This window comes from Callithrix jacchus, chromosome 19 (genome assembly GCF_049354715.1).
Source record: "Callithrix jacchus isolate 240 chromosome 19, calJac240_pri, whole genome shotgun sequence".
Classification (NCBI taxonomy): Eukaryota; Metazoa; Chordata; class Mammalia; order Primates; family Cebidae; genus Callithrix; species Callithrix jacchus.
The window spans coordinates 11,617,907-11,645,503 of record NC_133520.1 but is presented as its reverse complement, the minus strand read 5'-3'; the positions used below and the strand labels follow the sequence as shown (position 1 = coordinate 11,645,503).

General features: G+C 36.9%; 1 protein-coding gene across 5 annotated transcripts in view; it reads right to left on the bottom strand.

The window, feature by feature from the left end:
• GPATCH2 (G-patch domain containing 2) overlaps positions 1 to 27,597 on the bottom strand; it is a 207,294-nt gene that overhangs the window by 84,231 nt on the left and 95,466 nt on the right. For all 5 annotated transcript variants that reach the window (XM_078356550.1, XM_035280883.3, XM_035280886.3 and 2 more), the window contains one exon: positions 10,368 to 10,435. In XM_078356550.1, coding sequence (XP_078212676.1) covers positions 10,368 to 10,435 — 68 coding nt within the window. The remainder of the gene's footprint in view (positions 1 to 10,367; positions 10,436 to 27,597) is intronic.

The following is a 27,597-nucleotide window of genomic DNA, read 5'->3' as shown; positions in this document are numbered from 1 at the left end:
AAGAAAAGTAAAGGGGGGAGTTTGAATAACATAGTAGATGACGAAAGAAGCTTTTGGAAAGGAAATGAAAAATTCCTTTCAATCAAAAGCACAGGTGTTAGCCTCGGACAGAAGAAGAGAGATCTTTTCCTCTAAGACTAGGAAAAAGTTTACTTCGGTAAGTTTATCTAGATTAAATAGCAGTCTTAATGAGTCTAAAGAACATAGGTAGTGAATATAAGATTTTAAAAAGCTGAAAGACTATTAGGTTGTGGTAAGAAAATGGTATAATATCATTCAAAATTTCAGAGCTCTATTAGTTCTGAGTGATGGTTATATTTAAGAGCAGCCAGGGGAGTTACTTAAGTAGCAGTCAGATGAAGAACCCTGCTAAGTGCCAGTATGCACTATTCCATCCAACCATTGCCATGGCTCTGCTGGTCATAGGAGAACCCAACATGCACTGAGCCCTTACTAAGGCCATTTAATACTTAAACTACTCTGGGGGTATTTACTATTATCATTCAGTAAATAAACAGGCTCAGAGAGATTAAGATGTTTGCCAAAGATTTCATAACTAAGCAGCAGAGTGAGAATTCAGTTAGGTCTCCCGATTCCAAAGCCCACGTCCCTTCTAACTATTACACATGTTGTCACCAATTAGGATAGCTGAGGTTGATGTGGGAAAGGAAGACTAATTCAAGTGCCAAAGTCCTGTATGAATGAGGGCAAATAAGAAAAGGTAGATGGAAGTATGAACCTCAAACAAGAAAAAAAAAAATTTACCCAGAAGTAAAGAGGGAATAATCTGGAAGGGCTAATGAGGTGGCAGGAAAATGGTGGCCTCTGTGTCCTAGGGTTTACAGGAGTGAGAGGAGGTGAATGAATGACTTCCTCCTTTGGGTAGCCTGTTGAACTCAACCTGGCTGATTTAGATGCTTCCTCTTCCAAACTCCCAAAGTCTCTGCCCGTATCTCCACTAGAGCTGTTATATTCATATACTGCAGTTGATTACTTATCCTCATAATAAATCAGAGGTCCTTGAGGAAAGGATAACAGAATAGTGGTAGTGGCTGCAGAAAATGTGATAGAAGTAGTAATCAAAGTTGTAGTAAAAGCACTGTCACCACGCAATGAATGTTAGTTGTGTGCTGGGTATCATTCTCATGGCCGTATATGCATTATCTCATTGAATTCTTACCACAACTTTTTGAAATCGTCCTATTACCATTCAAGCTCACACAGCTAGCAGGTACTGGAATCAGAATTTGGATTCAGTCTGTCTTATATTTGCAACCATACTCTTCCCTTTCATTGCCTTCAAGTATGATCGTGGTGGCGGTGGGGGGCGGGGGTGGGGATGGTGGAAGGGTTGGTTTTCTTTTTCTTTTCTTTCTTTCTTTTCTTTTCTTTTTTTTTTTTTTTTGGTATTGCCAGAATCTAGCATAATACATGGAAAATAAAGGTTACTTAATAACTTTCTTTTCTTTCTTTCTTTCTTTTTTTTTTTTTTTTTGAGACGGAATTTCGCTCTTGTTACCCAGGCTGGAGTGCAATGGCGCGATCTTGGCTCCCCGCAACCTCCGCCTCCTGGGTTCAGGCAATTCTCCTGCCTCAGCCTCCTGAGTAGCTGGGACTTGAGCAAACAAGGAAGCACAGAGGGACCAGCATCCTTGAAAGCCAGAGTCAAGTTTATGTAAAGGCAGAAGAAGAAAAAAATGCTATGAAAGAGAATAAACATTTATTTATATGTATTTACACTGGAGCCAAGATTCCACATGGGCTTCACGGAGAGACTAACAGTGATAGAAAAATCTGGAAGCGGGGAGCAAGAAGAATTTAAAACTGATCAACTGCAATGAATGGTTAGGCTGAGAGACACAGGCAGATTGCCTGTTCTCACAATTCCTAAGGGTTGGATGTGCTTTCCAAATTCACTTCTCCCTCTAGGATACAGACACAGTTTAGGGAGGCCTAGGAACTAAGCCGGGTGTACTATTTCATTCAATCCCCATCGCAACACTGCCGATAACAGGAAGAGTCCTCACCTACTGAGCCTTCACTACAGTGCTCTTCCAAGTATAGCAGAGCAGTTGTGGTTGGTAACTCTTGGGAATAGAAAGAATTCTTTTTTTTTTTTTTTTTTTTTTTTTTTTAGCATGACTAGAAAATAAACCTTTAGGAAAAGAAGGTTTTTTTTTTTTTTTTGAGACTGAGTTTCGCTCGTTACCCAGGCTGGAGTGCAATGGCACGATCTCGGCTCACCGCAACCTCCGCCCCCCTGGGTTCAGGCAATTCTCCTGCCTCAGCCTCCTGAGTAGCTGGGATTACAGGCACGCGCCACCGTGCCCAGCTAATTTTTTGTAATTTTTAGTAGAGACGGGGTTTCACCATGTTGACCAGGATGGTCTCGATCTGTTGACCTCGTGATCCACCCGCCTCGGCCTCCCAAAGTGCTGGGATTACAGGCTTGAGCCACCGCGCCCGGCGGAAAGAAGGTTTTTAAAAACGAAAACCTCTGCAGATGGAGAGTTCCACACTAATTCCTTCTCGTTGCTCCTTAATCCCCTTTCTCACCCACAGTGTTGAACTACAGGTAGCAGAAGTGTATAGGATTTCATGGGAAGTCTATTAATATTACATCTAGACAAAAGGACAAACTCAACCTCAAGATTCTTAACTGAGGCCTCCTAAATGTACTTTTCAGAACAAAAGAGCTACTGCAACTTAAAATGCAGATTTTTACTGCTAGAGATAAGTTTCTATTTTTGGACTGAGAAGCATAATTTTAATTTAATAGCAGGTCTAATATATATAAAATGATCTAAATCTGTGCTGTCCAATATGGTAACCACTAGCCATATGGCTACTTAAATTTAATTAATTAATTAATTAATTTTTACTTTTATTTTTGAGACAGAGTCTTGCTCTGTTTCCCTGGCTGGAGTGCAGTGGCACAATCTAGGCTCACTGTAACCTCTGCCTCGTAGGTTCAGGCAAGTCTTCTGCCTCAGCATCCTAACTAGCTGGGATTACAGGCATGTGCCACCACACCGGCTAATTTTTGTATTTTTGCAGAAAGAAAGGTTCACCATGTTGGCCAGGCTGGTCTAAAAGTTCTGACCTCAAGTGATCCTCCCACCTTGGCTTAAATTTAAATTAATATTAAAAATTAAGTTTCTTAATTGCAATAGCTACATTTCAAGTGCTGAAGACATAGGAGGTTTAATAACTACCATTCTGGGCAGTGAAAATAAAGAATATTTTCATTACGGTAAAGAGTTCTTCTATTAGATAACAGTAGTCTAAGTAGATTATCAATAAATACATGAATTGACTTTGGAAATAGTATACAACCTTCCTTACTGACAGTTTCCCTGTGAACCATAACTACTTTGTTGAAGAGACTTGCAAGTATGAAAAACTATATGCAAGAGAGGAGGGAGGGGGACAGAGAAGTAGAAATATACGACAAACTCCTAACCCAATATACTATCACAGGGCTCCATAGATCAAGATACGGCAAGACTACAGAGTATTAAGAAGCCACGTGGCTAGGTAAGAACAGATCTTGGTAGCAATTACAACCAGAATGTCAAAAGGCAAATAGGGCACATTTGTCAATGTAGAAATTGACAGGGAGCTCATTCACACCAAGTGAACAACAAATAAACAAAAGCAAACCAAAACCTTAAGTGGCTTCCCAAACACTCTTAGGCGAAAGAATCTGCAACATGACCTACCAGCTTTGGCATCATGTGCTCCCTGCCGACCCTTCTCTGGTCTCATCACACACTACATGCTTTTCCTTCATATATTGTGTTCAATCTGCTTTAGCATTCCTTCAGCTTCTGGAACACAACGTGTATTATTTTCTCTGCTTGAAATGCTCTTCTTGCCACCAGTTCACTTAGATCTTAGAGATCTCATTAGCCTTCCGCATCTCAATGTTTAGTTCAAATTCAATTTTTACAAGTTCTTCTTTAAAGTACTTAGCTCAGTATATAATAATGCGTTTATGTGTCAGTATATAATTATACATTTGTGTGCATGCTTACTAATCTCTATTATTTCTATCACATTGTGAGTAATGTGAGAACCGCAAAAACTGTGATCATGTCATCTCATCCATTACTGTATACTCAGCACCTAGTACGCCTTCATAAATACCTTCTGAATGAATGGACAAATGAATGACTCGAAATATAGCATGGAGTTTCATCAACTATAGTTGCTATGCTATTCTATACGAAGGTAAAAGAAAGAGAACACTGGGCTGTGTGATCTTTTAAGATTCCTTGGCCGGGTGCAGTGGCTCATGCCTGTAATCCCAGCACTTCGGGAGGCCAGGGTGGGCAGACCACGAGGTCAAGAGATCGAGCCCATCCTGGCCAACATGGTGAAACCCCATCTCTACTAAAAATACAGAAATTAGCTGGGCGTGGTGGCATGTGCCTGTATTCCCAGCTACTTGGGAGGCTGAGGCAGGAGAATTGCTTGAATCTGGGAGGCAGAGGTTGCAGCGAGCTGAGATAGCGTCACTGCACTCCAGCCTGGCAACAGAGTGAGACGCCATCTCAGAAAAAAAAAAAAAGCTTCCTTTGGGTTCGTATGTTCCATGGACTAGAAGACCAGGATGCTAAAGATATTCCTCACTCAATAACATGCTCTATGTAACAAAAAGTCAACTCTAAAATTATGCTGAAGAGGCCCTACTAAAACTTTATTTCTTGTATTAAACTATGAATGTAAATTTAGGAAGTTCAGCCTGGTGTGTGTACTAAATCAGAAAGAGCTAATTTGGATACAGGCTCTGGCACTTACTGGTTAGGTGAATTCTGGCAAATTATTTTTATTTTCTGAGTCTCAGTTTCTTCCTCATGCATGAAATAAAATTAACCACTCTCAGTATTTGGAAGGCCGAAGACAACACTAAGAAACTGGCAGATGGTGTTTAAAATAAATACTAATTTTCTTCCCCTAACAGTACAGTGGAATATAGTAATCTGTAAACCTTCATTCCATAAGTTTTAACACACAGTGATTACCTTTGAATTTCTAAATGCCTATAAAAAAACAAGTGCTAAAGGACATTACTTAAACAATAATAGGTTTAGCACGTTAATCAACAATTAAGAGAGGCTCAATACATTTGACTTTGGTTGAGTGGTGTGGAATGTGTGACTTTAGAAAAGTCAAATTATCTATAAAATGGGGTCTAATACCTACTATAAATACTAAGAACAGTGGTGCATGTGAAAATTGTCTCAAAAAATAAAATACAGTGTATAATATAAAGTATCTATCATTTTCATCTTTGTCATCATCATTTTGAAATGTTTCATGCCTAGTTTAATAATATTTCTGTATTTTATCTAAGTACCTTATAAAAACATCTTTATAAGAAAGGACTGTTACTATAATTATATTTTATTCTATAAATAAAATTAAGACATGTAAGCTAAATGACTTACCCATGGGAATCACAATAAATCAGAGGAGGAATTGATCTATATTTCTTATTTATCTCAATCTAGAGTTAAAGACACTTCCACTATAAAGCAATAGATCCTAAATTTCAAAGTGTGAAAGTATTCCCAATGAACATAACCTTTAATCCAGGCAAATCTTGCTTTAAGCAAACTCGATATTTACACAAAAGATAAAATAAGGGGAGAATATTTGCTTTATAAAGGAATTCATCATAGGATTATAATGAGTTACCCATGTGCATTTAAAATAAGTTTGATTTACATACAATTCCTCAGGTAAATATCCTCGACTTAAGACAGAAATAAGAGTAAAATATATCAATTGCACAATCGATTGATAAGTCATATTTATCTCTATTTAAAAGCAAGTATCTCATAGGTGATTGGAAAGAGAGAAAGGAAAAAATTCTGGAACGATTTACAGTGTACATAAAGGGAGGTGGAATTAATAAGAAGTAACTATTTTTATGCTTAGATATATTTTTAATGTAGTCATATTTTAATTTCATTTTTAACATTTTAATATTTGTAAATTTAAAAAGTCAACAAAATAATTAAAAGAGAATTTCAAAACGTAGGTTACTTTTACTGAGAAATTAGATACTAATTTCCCTGCTTTAGCTGGACTGAAGCTCTTGTCTTTTTTTGTGTGTAGCTCTTTAGTTATCTTAGTCAATATTTCATTTCACTGTGCTAAATATTTCTGAATCAAAGAAACCTATCATACATTAATTACTGGATTGAAATACAGTAACCTATTGTACATTAATGATTGGACTTTAAACAAAGTAATGTTTTCCATGGAAATAATTACTAGATGTTATTTAAAACAATTCATACATTGTTGTTATTTTATTAAAATGATTGCATTTTCATAATTATGACACTCTGGAAGACTTTTTAGTATCTGTCTTAAAAAATAAGACTGCAGGGTCGGGCGCGGTGGCTCAAGCCTGTAATCCCAGCACTTTGGGAGGCCGAGGCGGGTGGATCACGAGGCGGGTGGATCACGAGGTCAAGCGATCGAGACCATCCTGGTCAACACGGTGAAACCCAGTTTCTACTAAAAAATACAAAAAATTAGCTGGGCGTTGTGGCGCACGCCTGTAATCCCAGCTACTCGGGAGGCTGAGGCAGGAGAATTGCCTGAACCCAGGGGGCGGAGGTTGCGGTGAGCCGAGATTGCGCCATTGCACTCCAGCCTGGGTAACAAGAGTGAAACTCCGTCTCAAAAAAAAAAAAAAAGACTGCAGTCCAGCATGGTGGCTCACACCCATAATTCGAGCACTTTGGGGGGGATGAGGCAGGTGGATCACTTGAGATCAGGAGTTCGAGAGCAGCCTTAGTGGCTAACATGGCGAAACCCAAAGATTAGGATTGGTAGGGGTGTCTTTTTTTTCTAAAGAAGAAGAAAGGCAATTGGGAAAAGTAAGAACCAGCAAAATAACCAGGGCTGATAATTTCCAAAAAAAAAAAAAAATTTATAAATGGAAGCATGGGATTTGAAAATTTACTCCCTTAAAACTAATGGTGACCATGATTCTGCTAGAAATTATTTGTTTATCCTGAGGGTATGAACACCTTAGTTTTCCTAATGAGATGCTGAATCTGAAACAAAGAGTCAGTTTCATGTATCTGACTCAGGGAGTAGGCGGAATGTAAGAAGGGTAACAGGCAGTACAGAACCACTTATTCCAGCTAGGAAGCTGGGGAAGCATATAAAACTCCCTGGCCAGACTTGATACTGGCCATATACCTTCTGTTAAAGGATCTGATAGGAAAATTTCAGATATTGAGTTTTTCTCCTAGAGCAATAAAAGAGACAAGTTGAAGTAAAATGGAGTTAGTTTTAAAGCAGGCAGGCAGGCAGGCCAGTCCCTAGAAGGGCGTCAGCCTATGGAAACTTAACTGAAAGTCTGTGTGTGTATGTGGGGTGTGTGTGTGTGTGTGTGTGTGTCTATACAAAGTTGCCTGTATACTTATTTATTTATGTAAAAGAAAATTCCCATGATGTGGTGTCCTCTCCCTTCTCCCTATCAAGAGTCTGTAAGGGATCTCCCCCCACTGGCTCTACATAGGTAAGGGATGGGCCTGAAGAAAGGGATGAAAATACAGACTTGCTAAATGAGCCTATAAAATATAATCAAGGCCAAGCATGTTGGCTCACGGCTGTAATCCCAACACTTTGGGAGGTGGAGGTGGCAGGATTACTTGAGCCCAGGAATTCAAGACTAGCCTGGGCAACTTAGGGAGACTCCCATTTCTAACAAAAAAAAAAAAAAAAAAAATCAGCCAGGCATGGTGGCTAATGCTTGTAGTCCCAGCTACGTGTGGAGCTGAGGCCAGAGAATCACTTGAACCTGGGAGGTGGGCCATGATAGTGATTGCATCATTGCATTACAGCCTGGGCAATAGAGCAAGACCCTGTCTAGAAAAATAAATCAGTGAAACAAAGTATAATCTAAATTGAATGAAAGTCTTAGAATTAGGGAAAACCACGTTCGGAACCCCTACACGGAACAGGCTGTGGCACAGAAGTTAGACTTAACAAGCAAAATGACACATGCCTGTGGCTCTAGTCTAGACCTTCCTGAATACCTCTCTGTTGGATTTCTCTGACAAAGAGCATGAGCCTGTTGACAAAGATGTCCTAAAGATCTATACCTACCCGTGGAGGCCATTGTTTTGAACCGCCTCAGGGCAGAAGCCATTAAACTAAGGAGAGTAAGAGTAGAGGGAGAACATCAAGGCCAGCAGCATTTGCTGGCATGAAATTGCAACAACAAAGACAACATAAATCCCTGTGTTTTTGATGGAATGCTAGTGCTGAAATAAACAACTTGAGTCTGTGACTGTTTAGTTCCTAAGGCAGATGACAAACCCCTGACTTTCACCAACAAGAAATGGGCTGATAAAACTGTGCAGTACCCTGTAAGGCATCTGCTGCAATGAACATATCAGCAGAGATCTTCAGAGAAAGAATAACAAGTTAGCTTCTCCAAGAGAAGACAGAAAGAATTGCTTGCCAAACTGGATATATGTATTGCGGCACGCTGAGTTAAAGTATCCCATTTCCTGAATGGGAACTTTTGTTGAAACAGCCTACCTTAGGCTGGGCATGGTTGCTCACATCTGTAATCCCAGCACTTTGAGAGGCTGAGGCAGGTGGATCGCCTGAGGTCAGGAGTTCAAGACCAGCCTCGCCAACATGGGGAAACCCTGTCTCTACTAAAAATACAAAAACTACCTGGGCATAGTGGAAGATGCCTGTAATCCCAACTACTTGGGAGACTGAGGCAGGAGAATCGCTTGAACCTGGGAGGTGGAGGTTGCAGTGAGCTGAGATTGTGCCATTTGCACGCCAGCCTGGGCGACAAGATCGAGACTTCAGACTTTGTCTCAAAAAAAAAAAAAAAAAAAAAGAAATAGCCTACCTTCTCCACAATTCTATAGCCTATGCATGCACTTTGAATTTATAGGCCACTATAAGATTATGATATCATTTTGCTCTATCTGAACAATAATTTCTGATTTATATTTAAGTAGTGGATTTTAAAAAATAGAAACTAACAGATCCTAATATGATTGATTGTCACAAAAAATTTATAATTAATTCATGTCTTCCCATATTTTATGGCCTTTCTAAAAGTTCAAATTTGCAGGAGATATATGGTATTGATCTAAAATATATAACTAGTTAAGCTTTTCCAGCAAAAATGTATTTACAGATAGAATTAACCCCTGGAAATTCAGCAATAATTTACCAAAGTCAAAGCTACAACTATTTAATTTTTAAAAATTATCTAGTAAAGTAGTCTCTTCCTTTTGTTGCTAAATGGAAATACATTCTGGTTGTTTCACAGCTCTTTATATTATTACCACGTGCTTGGCAATAGCAGAAAAACAGTCTTTTTATGGTTTTTTTTTTTTTTTGGAGAAATGGACGTCTCATTCTGTTGCCCAGGCTGAAATGCAGTGGAGTGATCTTGGCTTACTGCAACCTCTGCCTCCTGGGTTCAAGTGATCTCCTGTCTCAGCCTCCCAAGTAGCTGGGACTACAGGCATGCACCACTACACCCAACTAATTTTTGTATTTATGGTAGAGATCGGGTTTCACAATATGTTGGCCTGGCTGGTCTTGTACACCTGACCTCAGGTGATCTGCCCACCTTAGCCTCCCAAAGTGCTGGGATTATAGGCATGAGCCACCATGCCTGGCCCAAGAAAAACAGTCTCTCACTTTTTTTTTATCCTGAGACAAAGTCACACTCTGCTGCCCATGCTGGAGTTCAGTGGTGTGATCTCAGCACACTGCAACCTCCGCCTTTTGGGTTTAAGCAATTCTCCCGCCTCAGCCTCCTGAGTAGCTGGGATTACAGGTGTATACCACTGCGCATGGCTAATTTTTGTATTTTTATTAGATGAGTTCACCATGTTGGTTAGACTGGTCTCAAACTCCTGACCTTAGATGATCTGCCTGCCTCAGCCTCCCAAAGTGCTGGGTTCATAGGTGTGAGCCACCATACCTGGCTTTTTAGTCTTCATTTTAGTATTTTAGAATGGCTGGGATAGAGAATAAAGATAGAGGAGCAGAAGAGCTTCATGCTACTCAATGTAATGCAAATTTAAAAATTTTAAGATAACACATGAATTTCAATAATGCATGAATTTCCAATTCAATCACAAATAACAGAATAACTATATTTAAAAATCCCCATTTAAATTTTATCATGGTTTTCATTTAAATTATTCTTCTATTATTACCAATAGTAAATGATACTCTTTTTAGAAGTAGGTACAAATTAAATCAGCTTTACAAATATTAGCTAATAATTTCCCAAATGAGCTAAAAGTAGAATATTCCAATAAGGTTATATAAAAACATTGAGTACTCACTCATGGTGATGAGAATCTGGAGAAAAATGAACCATTCTCTTGTTACCCACTGGGCCAGGAGTGGATACCTACAGGGAGATTTAAACAGAAAAAACAAATTTCAGATTTGTTTATAAAAAGACCGTGGATAATAGTGATATACCCATTTGAGGACATTAAAATGGAGAATACAAGATTTTCACACCTCAGACAACATTGCGTAGACTGAAAGTATGATTTACTTCCTGGGGAGCATACTCTACTTGTTTTGGTCTAATGTACTTCCTCTGCTAGATTTTTAAGACTAGTTTAAAAGAATTTGGCTGGGCAAAGTGGCTCACACCTGCAATTCCGGCACTTTGAGAGGCTGAGGCAGGTAGATCACCTGAGGTCAGGAGTTCGAGACCAGCCTGGCCAACATGGTGAAACCCCATCTCTACTAAAAATACAAAAATTAGCCGGACATAGTGGCATTCACCTGTAATCCCAGCTACTCAGAGTCTGAGGCAGCACAATCGCTTGTGTCCCGGAGGCAGAGGCTGCAACTGAGAGCTTGCCACTGCACTCCAGCCTGGGTGTAAGAGCAAGACTCTGTCTCTCAAAAAAATCAAAATAAAAAAAATTCTTTAAAAAAGAGAATCTTTGCAATAGTGTAAATATCCTTTTAAGAATCTCAATCCAGTGACTTATTATGTGAAAAAAATGTTTAATTAGATCAGCTTTAGGCAGATATTTCCGAGGACCAATGTATTTGTAGCTAGTTCCTACATATAAATAACATGTATTATAACACATACAATTAAATATATACAAAAACTTAGATCAAAGAAGTAGTGAGCAGCCCTTTTCGTGGTTTCCCCGAAAACACAGGAGTCATCTGTGGATTTACATAGCACAAATGTAATTTCATCTAAGGGAATAAATAATATTTTCACTCCTGTATTTCTAAATAAAATTTAAAATCTGAAGTAAGCTACTCCTATGTTTTTTTAGAATTTCACAACTTTCTTATCGTATAGATGGTTCTCAAAGGGAATACAGCACTGCACAAGAATGAATCTATCAATCACAACTGACAAGGCATACATTTACAGCAAAAGGCTTTAAGTTATGTTCCACTGAAATAAAAAAATCCCTCTGTAATTCTAGAAATGCCATTTATATAGAATAGGAGGGAAAAGCATGAAAAAGCAATAAAATTCCTTTTTAAAAAAACCCTAACATTTTCAAAACCTTATTTTTTCTTGAATCACTTGGGTTACATGGATGCCAGTATATACTCAGAAATTCCAAGAAAGGCAAATACTGCAAATGTGCACAGATGATGACATTAATAACCCTATGGTTTGAGCACCACAGGTAAACATGTGGCTCAACTCCAGGACTACATCCTGCATTCACCTCAAAATGAGGTTTTCATGCTATTCCAGTGGGTATCCCTGGAATACAGTAATCCATTTTTTACACTGTGGCTATGAGAAAAGTCGACCGTGCCTATGTCATGCTTTGTTAGAGGTTCATGATCACATTATCTCATGGTGGACCTGACACTTTTATTCAGTTTACAGTATGTTCTATGTACAGGCAACTTATTTCCTTTGCCAAGGCTGCTGACAACCTTTTCCACACTATATTAATCTTGTTTACTGACTTTATCTTGGTACAAATATCAGAAAACTAAACTTTTTATCTCAGAGAAAAAATAAACAACGTGTTGACAGAAGCAGAAGCTATTTTCAGGACTAAAATTGCTTGTTTACCTGAAGCTATACTTATGGAAAAACGTTTAAGTCTTGCTCTGGTTTGAAATACATAATCTGAAATTTAATAAGTAAAAAAATTTCACATACACCCATGTGATAAATTGCCTGATGAAAATAAAGCAACTGAATACAATAAAACAGAATTTATAGCTAATTTATACCATAATACAAATGTAAGCTTTCAATCTAGTCAGAAATAATCATGCCATGTATTTCTCAGCAATCATATATATGTATAGAGAAACTGTAAGCTCAATTCAATTGCAGCAAATAACCCACAAAAGATTTACAGTTTCAAGTGTAGATATTTAAATGATTTTACATATTTACTTAGTACATCATCCTTTTAAAAAAGGTGACTATCCTTTATTGTTATTTTAAGTCAATTTTTGTTTTACTTTTAAAGATATGCAAAAATAGGCATAGTTAAAAAAATTTTTTTTAATGAAATAAATCAACATATGATGATCTCTTCAGGGTCAATGTCAGTGGTCTGCCTCAGGAGTAAAACATTCTTACAATGGGAACCTTTTGCCACTGTGGCAACTAGACACACTTACCTAAAATTTGAGAATAATATCTTTAATATAGAATTCAGCTTATGGAAAGCAGTGTTATATTTAAGTTTCAGTGGATTTTAAACTTTAAAACATGTTTAATCTGATTATTAGGAGAATACTTCAAAATATTATAAAACTTTAAGGAGCATGTTTAAGGAATTCTTCTAAAGTTTCTGTCTTATTAATTCAGGATAGAAAATAATCTTTATAAAAATAAAATGAAGCAGTTTTAAATTTCAGATAGAAGTGTTAATCTCTAGCAAACAATTAAGTATAGTGATTATTTTCTTCTCCAAAACACATGCTTTCTAGTGATTTTGGAAATGTCTGAGAAATCACAAATTTTAAGAAGTTGTTTCACTTTAAATATCTATAAAATATTCACATTAGGAAGAAAAATACATTTTATTCTCTAAGGTTAGATAGGAAACAGGTATTCTGTTTTTCATGAGAAACAGTATCTCTAAAATCCAATTCTTATAATTGCTAAATCTCTGGAGACAATCACTTATGTAATTAGACAATATTTAGTGATGATAAAATTAGACATAACATTACATGCTCTGAGTTCTTATGATTCATTTGTTAAATATTACTATGTAAATAATGACTACAATCCTAAATAAAGCAGATGTATTTCTTTTTATTAGATGCTTATCACACAAAGTCTTAAGAAGTTTCTAGAAAACGTAACTTTTGTGTCACAATTCTAAAAGATCACATGGGTCTTAGATTTTGCTGTTGTTTAAAAATTATCAATCTCAGGAAATAGGAATGCAGTAGCAAGAAATGAAAATTTAACACCAGTTGTGCAAATATCACTATCAATTCAGAAGGTCAATATGTACCAATATATTGGAAATTCTCCTACATGATCAATTATCAATGACAAAATATCTGTTCTCTGAAGGTTATTGGACATATTGAAAGCAATTTCTTATTCTTTTTGTCTTTGATGTATTGACACCAATTTTACAATTATCCTCAAAAGATAAAAAGTTGGTTTAATATCTCCTTTCATTTACTTTTGTCATTATCAAACCCAATGCATGCCATACTATTTTTCTACAATTACATAGCTGAACAAGTAATTTCCCAAATCAGATAAACTTATTTGAGACACAAGAGTCTTGTAAGATTAATACAGAGGTCATTCAATATCAATGATATCTTACTTATATTCTCAATGATTAAGATTCCTTCAGTAAATTAATGAAGGTTCAAGCCCACACATAAGAACAAAAAACCATCATCCTTTCTTCTCTCCCTCTAGTATAGCAGGTCCCCTTCCAATTTTGCTCTGCTTTTCAACTATAGTTTATTTGCCTTCCAAACGCTACTCTGCTTCAGTGCCCACACTGACAAACACTTATGTTGGCAAGCTGCCATTCAAAAGAGGGCCTTTCAATTTTGTGAGGACTGGTCAATCAAATCCCCCTGGCCTCCAGGCTGTAGGGAGGCACTGCTTAAGCCTCTGGACCAGTTTGCCAAGATACAGAAGTTTCTGGCTTTTCTTACGGCAATTATTAATTTGACTCAACATCTTTGAAGACAGAAACAACACTTTAAAGTAAAATAATATTCTATCCTTTTACAAGAATTCATTTTAATTAACAGACATTAAAATAAATGTGGTGGATGTTTATCTCTTATCCCCATACAGAAGAATGAAGGAAGACTGTTTGAAAGCATTTCCAGTGGGCACACATTTGTTTTATATTGGCGTTTTAAAAGTTACATTACAAGATAGTTGGAGGAATGGATAAAATATTTCATTGTGTCATCTGTTCTTTTAATATTACAGAATGGTCACAATTCACAAAAAGCACAATCTGTTTGGGTATGGGAAACATATTCAAGAAAATAACATTGAAATTACTTTTAAAGCAACATACAAAAATGTAAAAATTACTTTAGAACTGCTTTTAAAACAAATACAAAAAGTGATAATTCAAGGAGCACAAATTGGATATCGTTTATAAGATTAAAAGGAAACAAAGTAGTTATCTGATTTAAGAGGAATAAAGAGGAAAAAAATCACCTCTAAGAAGGGAGCTGGATGCAATTTATCTCCCCCTGCTCCAATCCATCTTACCAACGTGCCAAATTCAACTTTCTAAATTGCTGCTTTTCACATGTCAACTTTCTCATTCCACAGCCATCCATGGCTCCACACTCAAAGTAAAATGAAAACTAATGAGATATGCACACAAGGCTTTCCCTAAGCTGATCCTTACCTACTTGCCAATGTGATCTAGCACCTTATGCAGCCACGGAGAGCTTCTTATTCTAAATCCAGTACTGCTTACTTGGTACAATTCAACAAATACTCACTAGTAACCTAATGCACACATAAAATTGTGCTTAACTTTATTATATAATAAGGGACATGTGTTCCCATTCAGTTGGGTGATTTTAGTTATATTGTTACATCGAACTAATCTTTTTGATGTCTTGATAAAGTCAAGTTATGGAACTCCTTTGACTCCAAGGGTGTTTTTGATTGTTGTTTTGTTTTTTAAGAACAAGAAAAATATTAGTAAATATAATTCATGTAGTAATTCATATTTCATCTTCATTTGTCTAGATTTCTATTAAAGTAAAACTGTATTTAGATAGCAGGCCAGGAAAAATCCTCATCACTGGCTACAAGAAATGAAAAAATTGGTTCCTAAGAAATATATACCATAAAAATTAGAACATCTAATGTATGCCTGGTAATATGTCTAATGCTAGGGAGAAGTCACTAGAAATCCTCACCTACAGGATGTTTTAGTTTCAGACAATGTCCTCCTAGAAGGAATATTCAGGAAGGAAGATGATCCATTCCCGAGGACAACTGAATTACTGGAGAGTTCAAAACTGTTGTCGAAAATTACTAAATTTATAGAATATAACTCAGTTTTCCAATGGAGAAAATGCCTCAAAGTTTGGAATTTTATAAACTCTAATAATGGTACAAAAAGGCATGCCAGGTTCTTATCATTCATATGTTTAAAAATACCAATATTCACGAACCATCTTGCTCTTATCAGCAGAGCTCACAATGCATGACTTTTAGGGAAAAACTTTGAACTATGATTTATGTAGTATTTACTATTCATAGCCTTCGTGTTATCTAAATTATAGTATAGTGAGTGAAACTGATTATTTTTAGTCTTTATTTTTATTGTTTTGTTTGTTTCCCTGTAGGGGAAAAAGTACTAGGTGGTAAATAAATAGGAAAATTTAGTTTTCCTATTTGTTAGACAAGGTAAAAATAAAAGCTCTGGCCAGGCGCAGTGGCTCACGCCTGTAATCACAACTCTTTGGGAGGCCAAGGCGGGCAGATCACGAGGACAAGAGATGGAGACCATCATGGCCAACATGGTGAAACCCTGTCTCTACTAAAAATACAAAAATTAGCTGGGCATGGTGGCACATGCCTGTAATCCCAGGTACTCGGGAGGCTGAGGCAGGAGAACCGCTTGAACCAGGGAGTCAGAGGTTGCAGTGAGATGAGACTGTGACACTACATTGCAGCCTGGTGACAGAGCAAGACTCCATCTCAAAAAAAAAAAAAAAGTTCTATATCGTTTGTTATGTTTTTACAAGGCAATTTAAAATCTTTCTTGAAAGGACTTAAGCATGAACAAACTGACAAAGAATGTATAATAATGATCACAAATGATATATGAAGAAATAATATAATTAGTAGAAATATTTCTATTGTCATTAACAATGAACCCTTATTTTTAGTTGTTTAAATTTATTTAAATGTATTGACTTATTTGAAACAAGGTCTTGTTTTGTGACTCAGGTGGGAGTAGTCATGGCTCATAGCTTAATGATAACTTACTGCACCCTAAAACTCCTGGGCTCAAGCAATCCCCCTGCCTCAGCCACTGGAGCAGCTAGGACTACAGGTGCCTACCACCATGCCTAGCTATTTTTAAACTTTTTGTATAGAGCTGGGGTCCTGCTATATTGTGTGCACTGGTCTTGAACTTCTGCCCTCAAGTAATCCTCCCACCTCAGCCTCTTCTCAAGTGCTGCGATTACAGGCATGAACTACAGTGCCCAGCCACTCCTGTTCATTCCGGCTTGCTTTTCATAAACAAGGTGCCTAAAGTGAGGAAACATTATTATTCTCAAGTAATAGTGAAGAAACTAACATTCACCGAGGTGAGGGCACATGCCCTAAAGGGACTGAATTAAGCTAGCTTTGAACCAAAATGTTCCTATTTGCCCTAGCACCTTTTCCCTTACAGGGAAACTACAAAAAATAAAAATAAAAGACAATAAATATATCAAAACAAACGTTTTCTGTATTTGGGGATTGGTCCCAGGAGATGATAGCCTGAATCTAGAATATACTCTAGGAAAATCTTCAGTCAAGGATACTCTGGACCTTACCTGTAACTCTGGGTAGCATGCCGGGTATTTTAAGTTTAGACAAGGCAGGGCACGGCAGCACTAAACATGTTTACCAGCGCATTTATAGAAGGACTAACAAGAATAAAAACTGGCTCCCCTACTAATCATTACAGCAAAAGAAGGACAACATTTACAAAGTGTACTAGAGGGGAGTAAACACTCCACAATGAGAATAGGTAAGAGAACTTGGGGAAAATTGGAGAACTTAGGCTATTTTTCCTTCAAAAGCAGATATAAATCTAAATGTGTGATTACATCTTTAAACCAGAAAACTTTCATTAAAACAAAATTAGCAAGAAATAAACCACAGAGAAGTACAAGGCTTGCCTTTCTATTGAGGGTTAGCCTCCCTAAGGAATCTGTACATGTGTCGCAGGGAAGATGCTAACCTCACAGCGGCCAGCATCGAATTAAGTAGTGAATGAAGACACAGACTTCAGGTCCTTTTGAAGTAATCTTACTATATTTTCAAGTAATAGCAGCACCTATATTTCTCTAAGAAATGACAGAATGAAAATTATACTAAACTAAGATTAGAAATAAATACATATACATATAGTTATATATATGACAACATTAGCAATTATGTTTTTAACTTAAAACTAAACAGTGATTGCTTTAAATCTTCATTGTAAACAATTTTTTTCCTAGTTAAAGCCAGCCAGCATTGATAATTAAGAATTTAGAATTATTGGTCTATTCAAATAATAATCCTAATTATTAAACACATAAATTCTCATTTCTGGTATACACTACTAATGAAAGATCTAAATGCTTTCACAGAAAAGATTAATCACTACATAATTCAAAAACAGATACAGCAACAACTTTTTTCATACCACTCCATGGTAATATCTTTTTTGAATAAGGCACTAAAAGTTAACCAGCTCAGAAAGATGCCCAATAGTGACAGTAAAGAGTTTCACTTTGCCGTCCAGTTTTAGTAACAAGCCGTGAGTGGCCTCTACTGGCTGACCAAAGGCTTCCTAAATCCCTCATTTACAAAGCTTGCAATATTATGAGTGTCAAGAAAATAAGGATATGTCCACATACGTTTACGTAAAATCCACTGTGCATAAAGATCTGTTATGAATAAATGCCAAAGTAATAAACAAAATTTATATAAGATGGTGTAAAAATATTTTAGCATTTCATCCACTGCTATATGCTTGGATTATATTGGCAATCTATATATCTTCTAAAATTCTAATTTACATACCATGATAATCTACATGTGGATTTTCTTAATTCATAACAAAGCAAGTCATATCTGCATTTAAAAATAGTTTTGGGGACTCATTCAATACACACACACACACACACACACACACCCTTTCTCAAAATTAAGTGTATATTTAGGCTTAGCAAACTGACTTTGGAGGCAAACACAAAGAATTTTAAAACTTGAAATAATTTGTAATTTTAAAAAAGAGATTAATATTCTATGTAATGGTTTATGAAAAACTATCCTGGAAACATAGTAATCCAAAGCAATTTTAAAGCTTTCTATATTATTGCTCCTATGTTTGGGTGGAAGTAACTTCATATTCAAAATGAAATAGTAATTAAGAAGGCAAAACGTTGCTTGTATTAGGAAATATCAATTCAGTATTTATAATAGAGAAGAAAAACGTTTCAATTTTTTGCTCAGGCTTTCTAATAATAAAAGCTTCCTGTGCATGGGAAAATTTGTAATTTTCATTTATTTATTTAAACATATAATTATATATCTGATTCACTTCATCCTTTACCCAATCTGTTCACCTAAATATACTCTATTAAAAATTATTAGCAAATACACCTAATGATGTCAAAAGGTGACTACATTTATTTCAAAAAGTTATTGTTCCCACATGTAACAATATTCCAGTGTATTTCAACCTTCATTTCAGAATTCAGTCCCATTATCTTGCCTGCTCAAAATGGTTCACAGGGTTATCTAGCTGACATACAAGATAACCCTCCATCTCACTCGACACCACTGGGATATGACACACTGACCCACAGTAAGCCCTTAATATTATCCTGAAATATATAGCACATAATGTAGCTCCTGCCAAGGAATTTGTTTATAAAAATCTTTTTATCTCTCTAAACATTTAAGTCATTCTTTAAAAGTAGTGTTCAACTATTTTCAAGAATTTCAGACAATGAATAAACATTCTATTTTATGTTTAATGTCTTCATTCGCATTTCCCACAATTTTACCAAAGGTTACAAAAAAAATCACATACATAGACAGAAAATAGAAGCTGGAAAGTATTTTCTCCTTGTTGCTTAGGTTATATAGAGCCTGTTATATAAAGGATAAAACTTAAAAACAGAAGATATCTCAATAGTTCATTCCTAGGGAGAATAATACATATTGAATCTTGACACATGTAAAATTAAATGTTTGTCTTCTTTTTCATTTTTTGGGGGGGTAGCAGAAGAGGTCAGAGGGCAACATGGCAGTGAAGATAATGATGAGATTCAGCAAACGTGTCTGAGGACATAACAAATTATTAATATAGCTTTTTAGACAAAAATTCTACATGTGCATTTTTAAAATTTAAGAATATAAGCAGACTAGGAAAACTTTTAAGTGCTTACTTACAAATTCTTTAAATTATTTTGGTACTCAAAAACGTGATCAACATTTGGGCAGCTAAAATGTTTTTTTCCACATTATTCAGCAATGCGTCACATTCACTGTACATACTTTTTGAACTGGTTATTTCTACAGTTTTTCCAACTGTTTTTATAAACTAGTCAACTTCTTCTTAACCTGACAGTGGTGTTGCATAAAACCTTAATTTACATCCAGGGAAAAAATTATAGCTGGTTTTTATAATTAAAAGAGTGTTTCTAAGAATCTCAAGGACAGAGTAATTTATAAGAAAAATGCTGATAGTCTCAACATTTTTAAACTGTCAACTTAGTATCGTTTATATTTAGCCAATAAAACACTTAAAATATTGTTCTGTACAGGCTGTTCTAAAGCAAACATGCAGGCGACCATTTAATCATTCAATCTTATGTGATGCAGTTCAAGATCTTATTATATTGTTAATTGTACCAAAAGTTTCCATAAGAAAAACATGTAATCATAATTTGATGGGGAGGAAAAAGTACAAAAGCACAACATATTGCAAACTATTCTTTAAGGTATGAATAAATGAGTCAATTAGGTTAATTAAAAAGAAGTCAAATATTAGTTAATAATAGCAGTGTAAGTATAATCATAGCATATTACATACTCAACAAATGACAACAAAAATCACACAGAATAACTTTAAAACTTTAAAAAATTACTTGGCCAATATCTATTTTAATAATCACAGTCGGACTCTCCTATTTTTGGAATACTTATTAGCTTTACATTTATAGAAGTAAATGTCTATCCTCAACTCTTGTTGTTTATAGCAGGGGACCCCAACCAAGCCCCACACAGCAGCAGAGGAGCAAGCAAATATTCTTCTGTATTCACAGCCACTCCCCATTGCTCACATTACCACCTGAGCTCTGCCTCCTGTCAGATCAGCGGTGGCATTCAATTCTCATAGAAGTGTGAACCCTATTGTGACTGTGCATGCAAGGCATCAAGGTTGTGTGTTCCTTATGAGAATCTAAAGCCTGATGATCTGTCACTGTCTCCCATCAGCCCCAGAGGGGACTGTCTAGTTTCAGGAAAACAAGCAGAGTACTCCCACTGATTCTACATTATGGTGAGTTGTATAATTATTTCATTATGTATTACAATGTAATAATAATAGAAATCCAGTGCACAATAAATGTATTATGCTTGAATCATCCCCAAACCATCCTCCTACCCCCCGTCTGTGGAAAAATTGTCTTCTGGGAAACCTGTCCCTGATGTCAAAAGGTTGGAAGCCACTGGTTTAAAAGTCAGTCAGGCAGCCAGAGATAACTCACCTCACGTGGGGTGAGTTCTGGACTGTAAGAGGTACATGTAGTCACCAGGTGAAGCTTCTAAGGAAAGTTCTTTAAGTGACTGACTCAGCTAGCATGTGCCTTGTGCCCTTCTTTGTACTTCATGGTACCTGGGATACATGCAATCACATACTTTTTTTTTTTTTTGACTAGGAGTTAAAGACCTAAAGAATCAAAGGTTTCCACCTTGGCATCTTTTGTCTGGGTAACCAAGCCACCACATGCCTTTCTGTGCTATGAGAGAAACAAAACAAAGCAAAACCCTCTCTTGTTCGAGCCACCATTATTTGGAGAGCTTATTATGTACACCAAGCTCAATCCCTAATTAATAATAATAAAGCCAATTGTATCTATTAAATTCTACATTTAGTCCTAGAAAACAACATGCCATATGGTAGACCAGGAATTCACTAATAAGAAAGGCGGTAGTAAACAACTGCTTCATATGTCCAGCACTTAGGGGCTGTATGGAAGATTCTAATGAATTGCATAATATCAACCCTACTAGCTAATATGTTGCAGACTTAACACATAAAACCACATAAAGATTAAACAGCTACTAAACTGTGTGCATTTAGTTATAAATGCAACAAAAGTTAAAAAAAAAAAAAAAAGATAATTGAGCCCCAAATTAGCAAACGTGCTTTTTGGAGGAGATGAGACGCTGAGTGTTAGAGCTGGCAAGGATCTAAGCCAACGGAAGGAGGGGACACTATACACATAAACAAGCTATGAATTAAAAGGGTATATATATTGGAAATGAGGAAATAAACCTGACTAGAAGTTCATAGAAAATAATGGTTAGAAAGGTAACAAAGGTTCAGAAATCTAAGAATATTGTTCATCCTGTAAAATAATCGCTATGCTTAAATCTTTAAAAATTAAGCTAGATTTTTGGGACTAACTGACATCATCAGAGTCTGTTAAGAAAGGGTGGCAAGGTTAAAATCACTAAAAAGACATAAACCAGAAAAGATAATGTTTTCATGTATTAAACTGTTATATTTTTGCTTTTACTTCCTCACTGCTTTCTGGATCCTATATCAACAGCTTGAAGAAACACAGTTTCTTCTATATACAGCAGTATTAGGCCAACCCTTAGGCCTATGATGACTAGGACCTGAAGCATCCTGCCCCTTCTTGCTTCTTGGTGCATAGAAAGGAGAACTAAAGCTGAAGCAGGAGGAGTAAGTCAGAAAAAAACACTCTAATCATCTCCACACTCTTGAATGAAGTAAGGCAGAAGGCCAGAGAAGCATGGAGGACTGAGGGATGTCTGCTTCCTGAGGTACAGTTGGGGAGGTACGACGTCTAAAGAGGTGCCACATTTGAACTGACACCTTGCCCAACAGGGCACAGAGGTAAAAATGCTGCATTTTTGGAAGAAGGAGGCTAGACAGCCCGAGAGAATGCTGCTGGTTCCCCAAAGTCTGAGTGTGTGAGACAGGTGATCCAGGAGTTTCTGTGACCTAATGAGGGGACCAGTGGGTGAAGACTGTCTTGCGATTGAAGAAAGCACAGGGACTTGAAACTCCGAGGCAGATGGCTGGAGTCTATGGGCTTCAATAATGGATACCAGCATAATACCCCTAAAGTCCAAATGGAACCAGACTCACAGAAGTGAATGTGGTACCAGGATTCAGTCCGGACCAGCTAGAGGTCACCAAAGCAAAGAACATGGACAGACAGATGATGCATAGATCTAAGGTAACAGATTTCCCCGTAATCCACACCCCTATCCCAGGACACACAAGCTCCATAGTGCCACCATGGAGAGAAGGAGACGGGGGAGAGAGGAGAATTGCAAGAACAAGCATTTGTTAAAAACAGGCTGAGTTGCCCAGAGAAAAGGTTTATATAGAGATAACCGTAACTGGACAATCTGTTTCACTTCCTGCTATAGTTTGTCTGTCCCCACTAAAACTTATGTTGAAATTTGGTCCCTGGCATGATGGTACTGGGAGGTGGGGCCTAGTTGGAGGTGTTCGGGTCATGGGATCCCTTAAGAATGGCTTGGTTCCCTCCTCACAGTAGTGAGTTCTCCTGCTGGAAGACTGGATTAATTCTCATGGAAATGGATTAGTTCCCTCCAGAGTTGGTTGTTATAAAGCCAGGACATCACTCAGGTTTTTCTCTTCACATGTGTCTGTTTCCCCTTTGACCTCCTCCTCCATGTCACGATGCAGAACAAGGGCCCTCACCAGAGGACAGTGCTGTGCTCTTGAAATTCTCAGCCTGCAGAATTGTGAGCTAAATAAACCTCTTTTCTTTATAAATTATTCTGTCTTGGGTATTTTGTTACAGTAACACAAAACAGACAAAGATGATTCCCAGATTCCTGTTCCTCCACCAATGTACTTCTTTTCCCACACCCAGCTCTAACAGGCAGAAGCTCAGGAGAAATAACACATGTAGTAAATAAAGAAGCTACATTTTCTCTTGCCCAAGAGTTAACTTTTTGCTCACCACACTTACAAACTGACATCAACTATTTAGAACATACTCACGAGTAGAGAAATTATCCTTACGAATTAGAGCAGATGAAATTCTTTCAATGTGATCCACAGGTAGCAGTGTACTAAATACTAGTTTAAGCTTTTTCATTGTTTTATAGTAAAATACCATGTAATACATGTCATGCTTTTCAATCTACAGGTTACAAAATCAACAAAGACATAACCTTTGTAGTAAGTCTAGAAAACAAAGTAATATGGAGTCCTAACAGTAATTCCTGTTATAAAATGCAGTGATCACAATGAAATATGCTATCCACCAAGTTTAACAAAATAAACTGAAATTTGTGGATTTCATCATATCTCCCCCTCTGGTATAAAGTAGTTCTGAAGAACTGAAGCTGGAAACATCATTCTTAGCAAAGTAACACAGGAACAGAAAACCAAACACTGCATGTTCTCACTCATAAGTGGGAGTTGAACAATGAGAACACATGGACACAGGGAGGGGAGCATCACACACCAGGGCCTGTCGGCGGGTCGGGGGATAGAGGATGGATAGCATTAGGAGAAATACCTAATGTAGATGATAGGCTGATGGGTGCAGCAAACCACCATGGCACATGTATATCTATGTAATAAACTTGCCTGTTCTGCACATGTATCCCAGAATTTAAAGTATAATAAAAAATAAATTAATTAATTAAAAAAGAGAAGAGCATAGAGATGAAAACTGGGCTATGGAGCGAGACTACCTGGGTCCGAATACTAACTTCTCCATGTTTCAGTCTTACGACTGTCTCAATTTCCTCAATTACAAAATGGGGGTGGATAATAGCACCTTTTTTATTGTTTTATTACAAAAATTACATGAGATCATTTGTAAAGCATATAGATCAGTATATATGAGCTATTATTATTTGTATTGTTTCACAGTCTAATGCAAAATACAATCTCAATAATAAGATGACAATAAATGTTACAGTAGATGTTAGCAAGAATACGGAGTTTTTGTAGGGTTGGTGTGAGAAGGAGCAAAGAGGGTGTGTTCACGGAAAAATGGTGCAATCAAAGATGATTATTTATTGGGGCCATCACCATTTCTTTCAGTGAATTAACTGAAACCATCTTGGTGGGGTTTGACAAAAATCAAATGAATAATTTTTTCTCGTGATTGTATCAGAAGTGCAGATACATTTTTTAGTTTACAAAACATTGAATTTTTAAAAAGTTACTTAAAAAATAAAATTAAAGCCTGTGGTACTTAGTCTAAATTATAAAACTTAATTCAATAATATCCACAAAGACATTATTAGTGACTGTATAGGCTGATAATTCTGATGCTTTCCAATTAGTGTAAAGGTCATGAGTTAAAATAAAATAGAAGTATTTTAGCTATAATAATTATCTCTAAAAATAAATCTCTAAAAAGCTGATTTGCTTTTCTTGGCCAATTCCAATGGCCTGAGAACTTGAACTGGCAGACCAGTTGAATACATGGTATTAGGCTGTTGGAAGTCATAAAGGGAACGCACCTCCTCCCAAGCCCACTTACACACACACACACACACACACACACACACACTTTAATTTTACACAAAATAAAGCAGAATCATGAAGCCTTCTCTGACCACACACAATAGAAGTAATTTCTTCATATAATTTTAATTCCTATATGTCTCTGTATCTTTCTTATATCACTTAACAGACTATCTGTCTCATGTTAGAATTACACATATAATAATATGTATAATTCTCTACAATAACATATCTTCTCTATAACAATATGTGTCTGGAAAGCAAGGCTTATCTTATTTACTATTGTATTGCCACCAGGATCTGGCACATTTGCCTACATTGAACCATGTGCCGAATTAGTCAAATGCACAAATACTTTTCATGAGACCTGATTAGCATTTTGCAATAATCATAAAAATTCAGTCTATATCTCAAGTAATTCACAAACAGGTTAAATACCAAAGTCTTTCAAAAATCTGGATATGGTGTTTTTAAAGCCACAATGCCATCTCTATAATTAAAACCATTTTAATATCAATCTCATGAAATAGTACACAAAGATAAAACTATACAAAGAGAATCAACTGACTACAGGAATATAATTTATTCAGTGTTTTGCATAAAGAGTAGTTCATAATTTTTAAAATATAGAAAATGAAAGAGATGCTTATTACTATTATTACATTTTGGGCAAGTTGGTCAAAACAGAGGAAAAAAGAATACAAGAAAAAAAGAAATAACATTGCTAAATTATCTTTCTGGGTAGCACACTTAAGAAATTCATTGACAGAAAGGAGGCTGTCCAGCACTAGCATATATGCTGAGAATAGGGCAGGCTATATCATATGTGCTTACAAACCCTTCTAGAAGCCACCCACAAAGCAACAGGGGCATGTATGCATCAATATAATTAAGAAACTGGAAATCACCAATCATTTCTTGAATTGTTTCACAGTATTAACTGTGAGCTCTGTGGACATTAAACCACACCATGGAATGTGAAATAATAGGATATTGTCGATCATAGTCAGTCGGTGAAACACTGACATAATGTCACTACAACCCAACTCCACTGGACCAGTACACAAACAGAATGCCAAGTAGCACACTCCTCTGGGCTGTGAGCAACACCAAGTGCAGAGGTACTGTTTCACTCTTTTGTCCTCTGTGATTAACCCAGGAGGTACTCAGTGAATAGTATCCATTATTATCGATTTCAACAAACAATGACTGAGCACTTCCTAGGTGGCAGGAGTCTCAGAAGCTACATATTAAATATTTCTAATGCTCACAACTCTGTGAGATTCTAATTATTATCTCAATCTTACAAATAAGGCACGGAGAGATTAAAACAACTCACCTAAGGCCACCTGCCTGAGAAGTAACACAGCCACAATTTTAGTCTAGAAATATCTGGTTCCTTCACTCACCAAAAAAATATTGAGCCCTTACTATGTGTCCTGAGCAAGAAAGAGGACATGTATCGGTGAACAAGACTGACAAGGCCCCTGCATTTATGGGACTGACATTTTACCCTAGGGAGCCACAATGAATAAAACAAACAAACAGAGAAAGAAGAACACTACAGATTTTAGAAAATGTAATGAAGGAAATAAATAAGGAGAAGGTGGTAGGGAAGATGAACCCCACCTGACCCCTAAAGGTTAAGATGGAGCAGCCAAGCAAAGGGCAAGAGAAATGAAACACTCCTAGACAAAGGAGGTAGCATATATGAAGGTCTGGAAGCAGGGAAGAGTTTACGTGTTCAAGCAGTAACATGGAAGTCTGTGTGGGGAAGGAAAGATGGGTACAATGTGAGGTCAGAGAACAGAACAGGGTCCCACTGGCCTTAATGGTAAAAAGTTGTGCTCTTTCCTTTATCTTTTGTTTTTCTGAGACAAGAGTCTCGCTCTGGTACCCAAGCTACAGTGCAGTGGAGCCATCATAGCTCACTGCAGCCTTGACCTCCCAGGTTCAAGCGATCTCCCACCTCCGCCTCCAAAGTAGCTGGGACTACAGGTGCATACTACCATGCCCACCTGGCTAATTTTTTTTGAAGAGACAGGGAGATGGGGTTTCACCATGTTGCCCAGGCTGGTCTTGAACTCCTAAGTTCAAGTGATCTGCCCGTCTCAGCCTCCCACCATGTTGGAATTACAGGCATAAGCCACCGCACCCAGCCTGCTTTTTTCTGTCTAACAGCAATTCTCAAACTTTATACTCTTAAAAATGATGGAGGACTACAAAGGGGTTTTGTTTATGTAAATTATATCTATTCATATTTACTGTATGAAATATTAAAACTGTGCTAATTTTTAAATCCAAGAATCTACAAGCATACTCTTCCTGGAGACTCTAGAAAATACCACTGCACAGTTGTGAAAAAATAAAGGTGAAAAAGACAAATAATATCTTAGTAATACAAAAACAGTTTTGCCCTTGGGGACCCACTGAAAGAGCCTCAAGGACTCCCAGTGGTCTCCAGATCACACTTTGAGAAGCACTGCCATATGCCGAGGTCATCCAAGTGTGGTTCCCAGACTAGCGGCATCTAGAGACTAGGGACTGTCTCTTACTCAACTTTGTTTCTCCCATACATTGCTCAGTG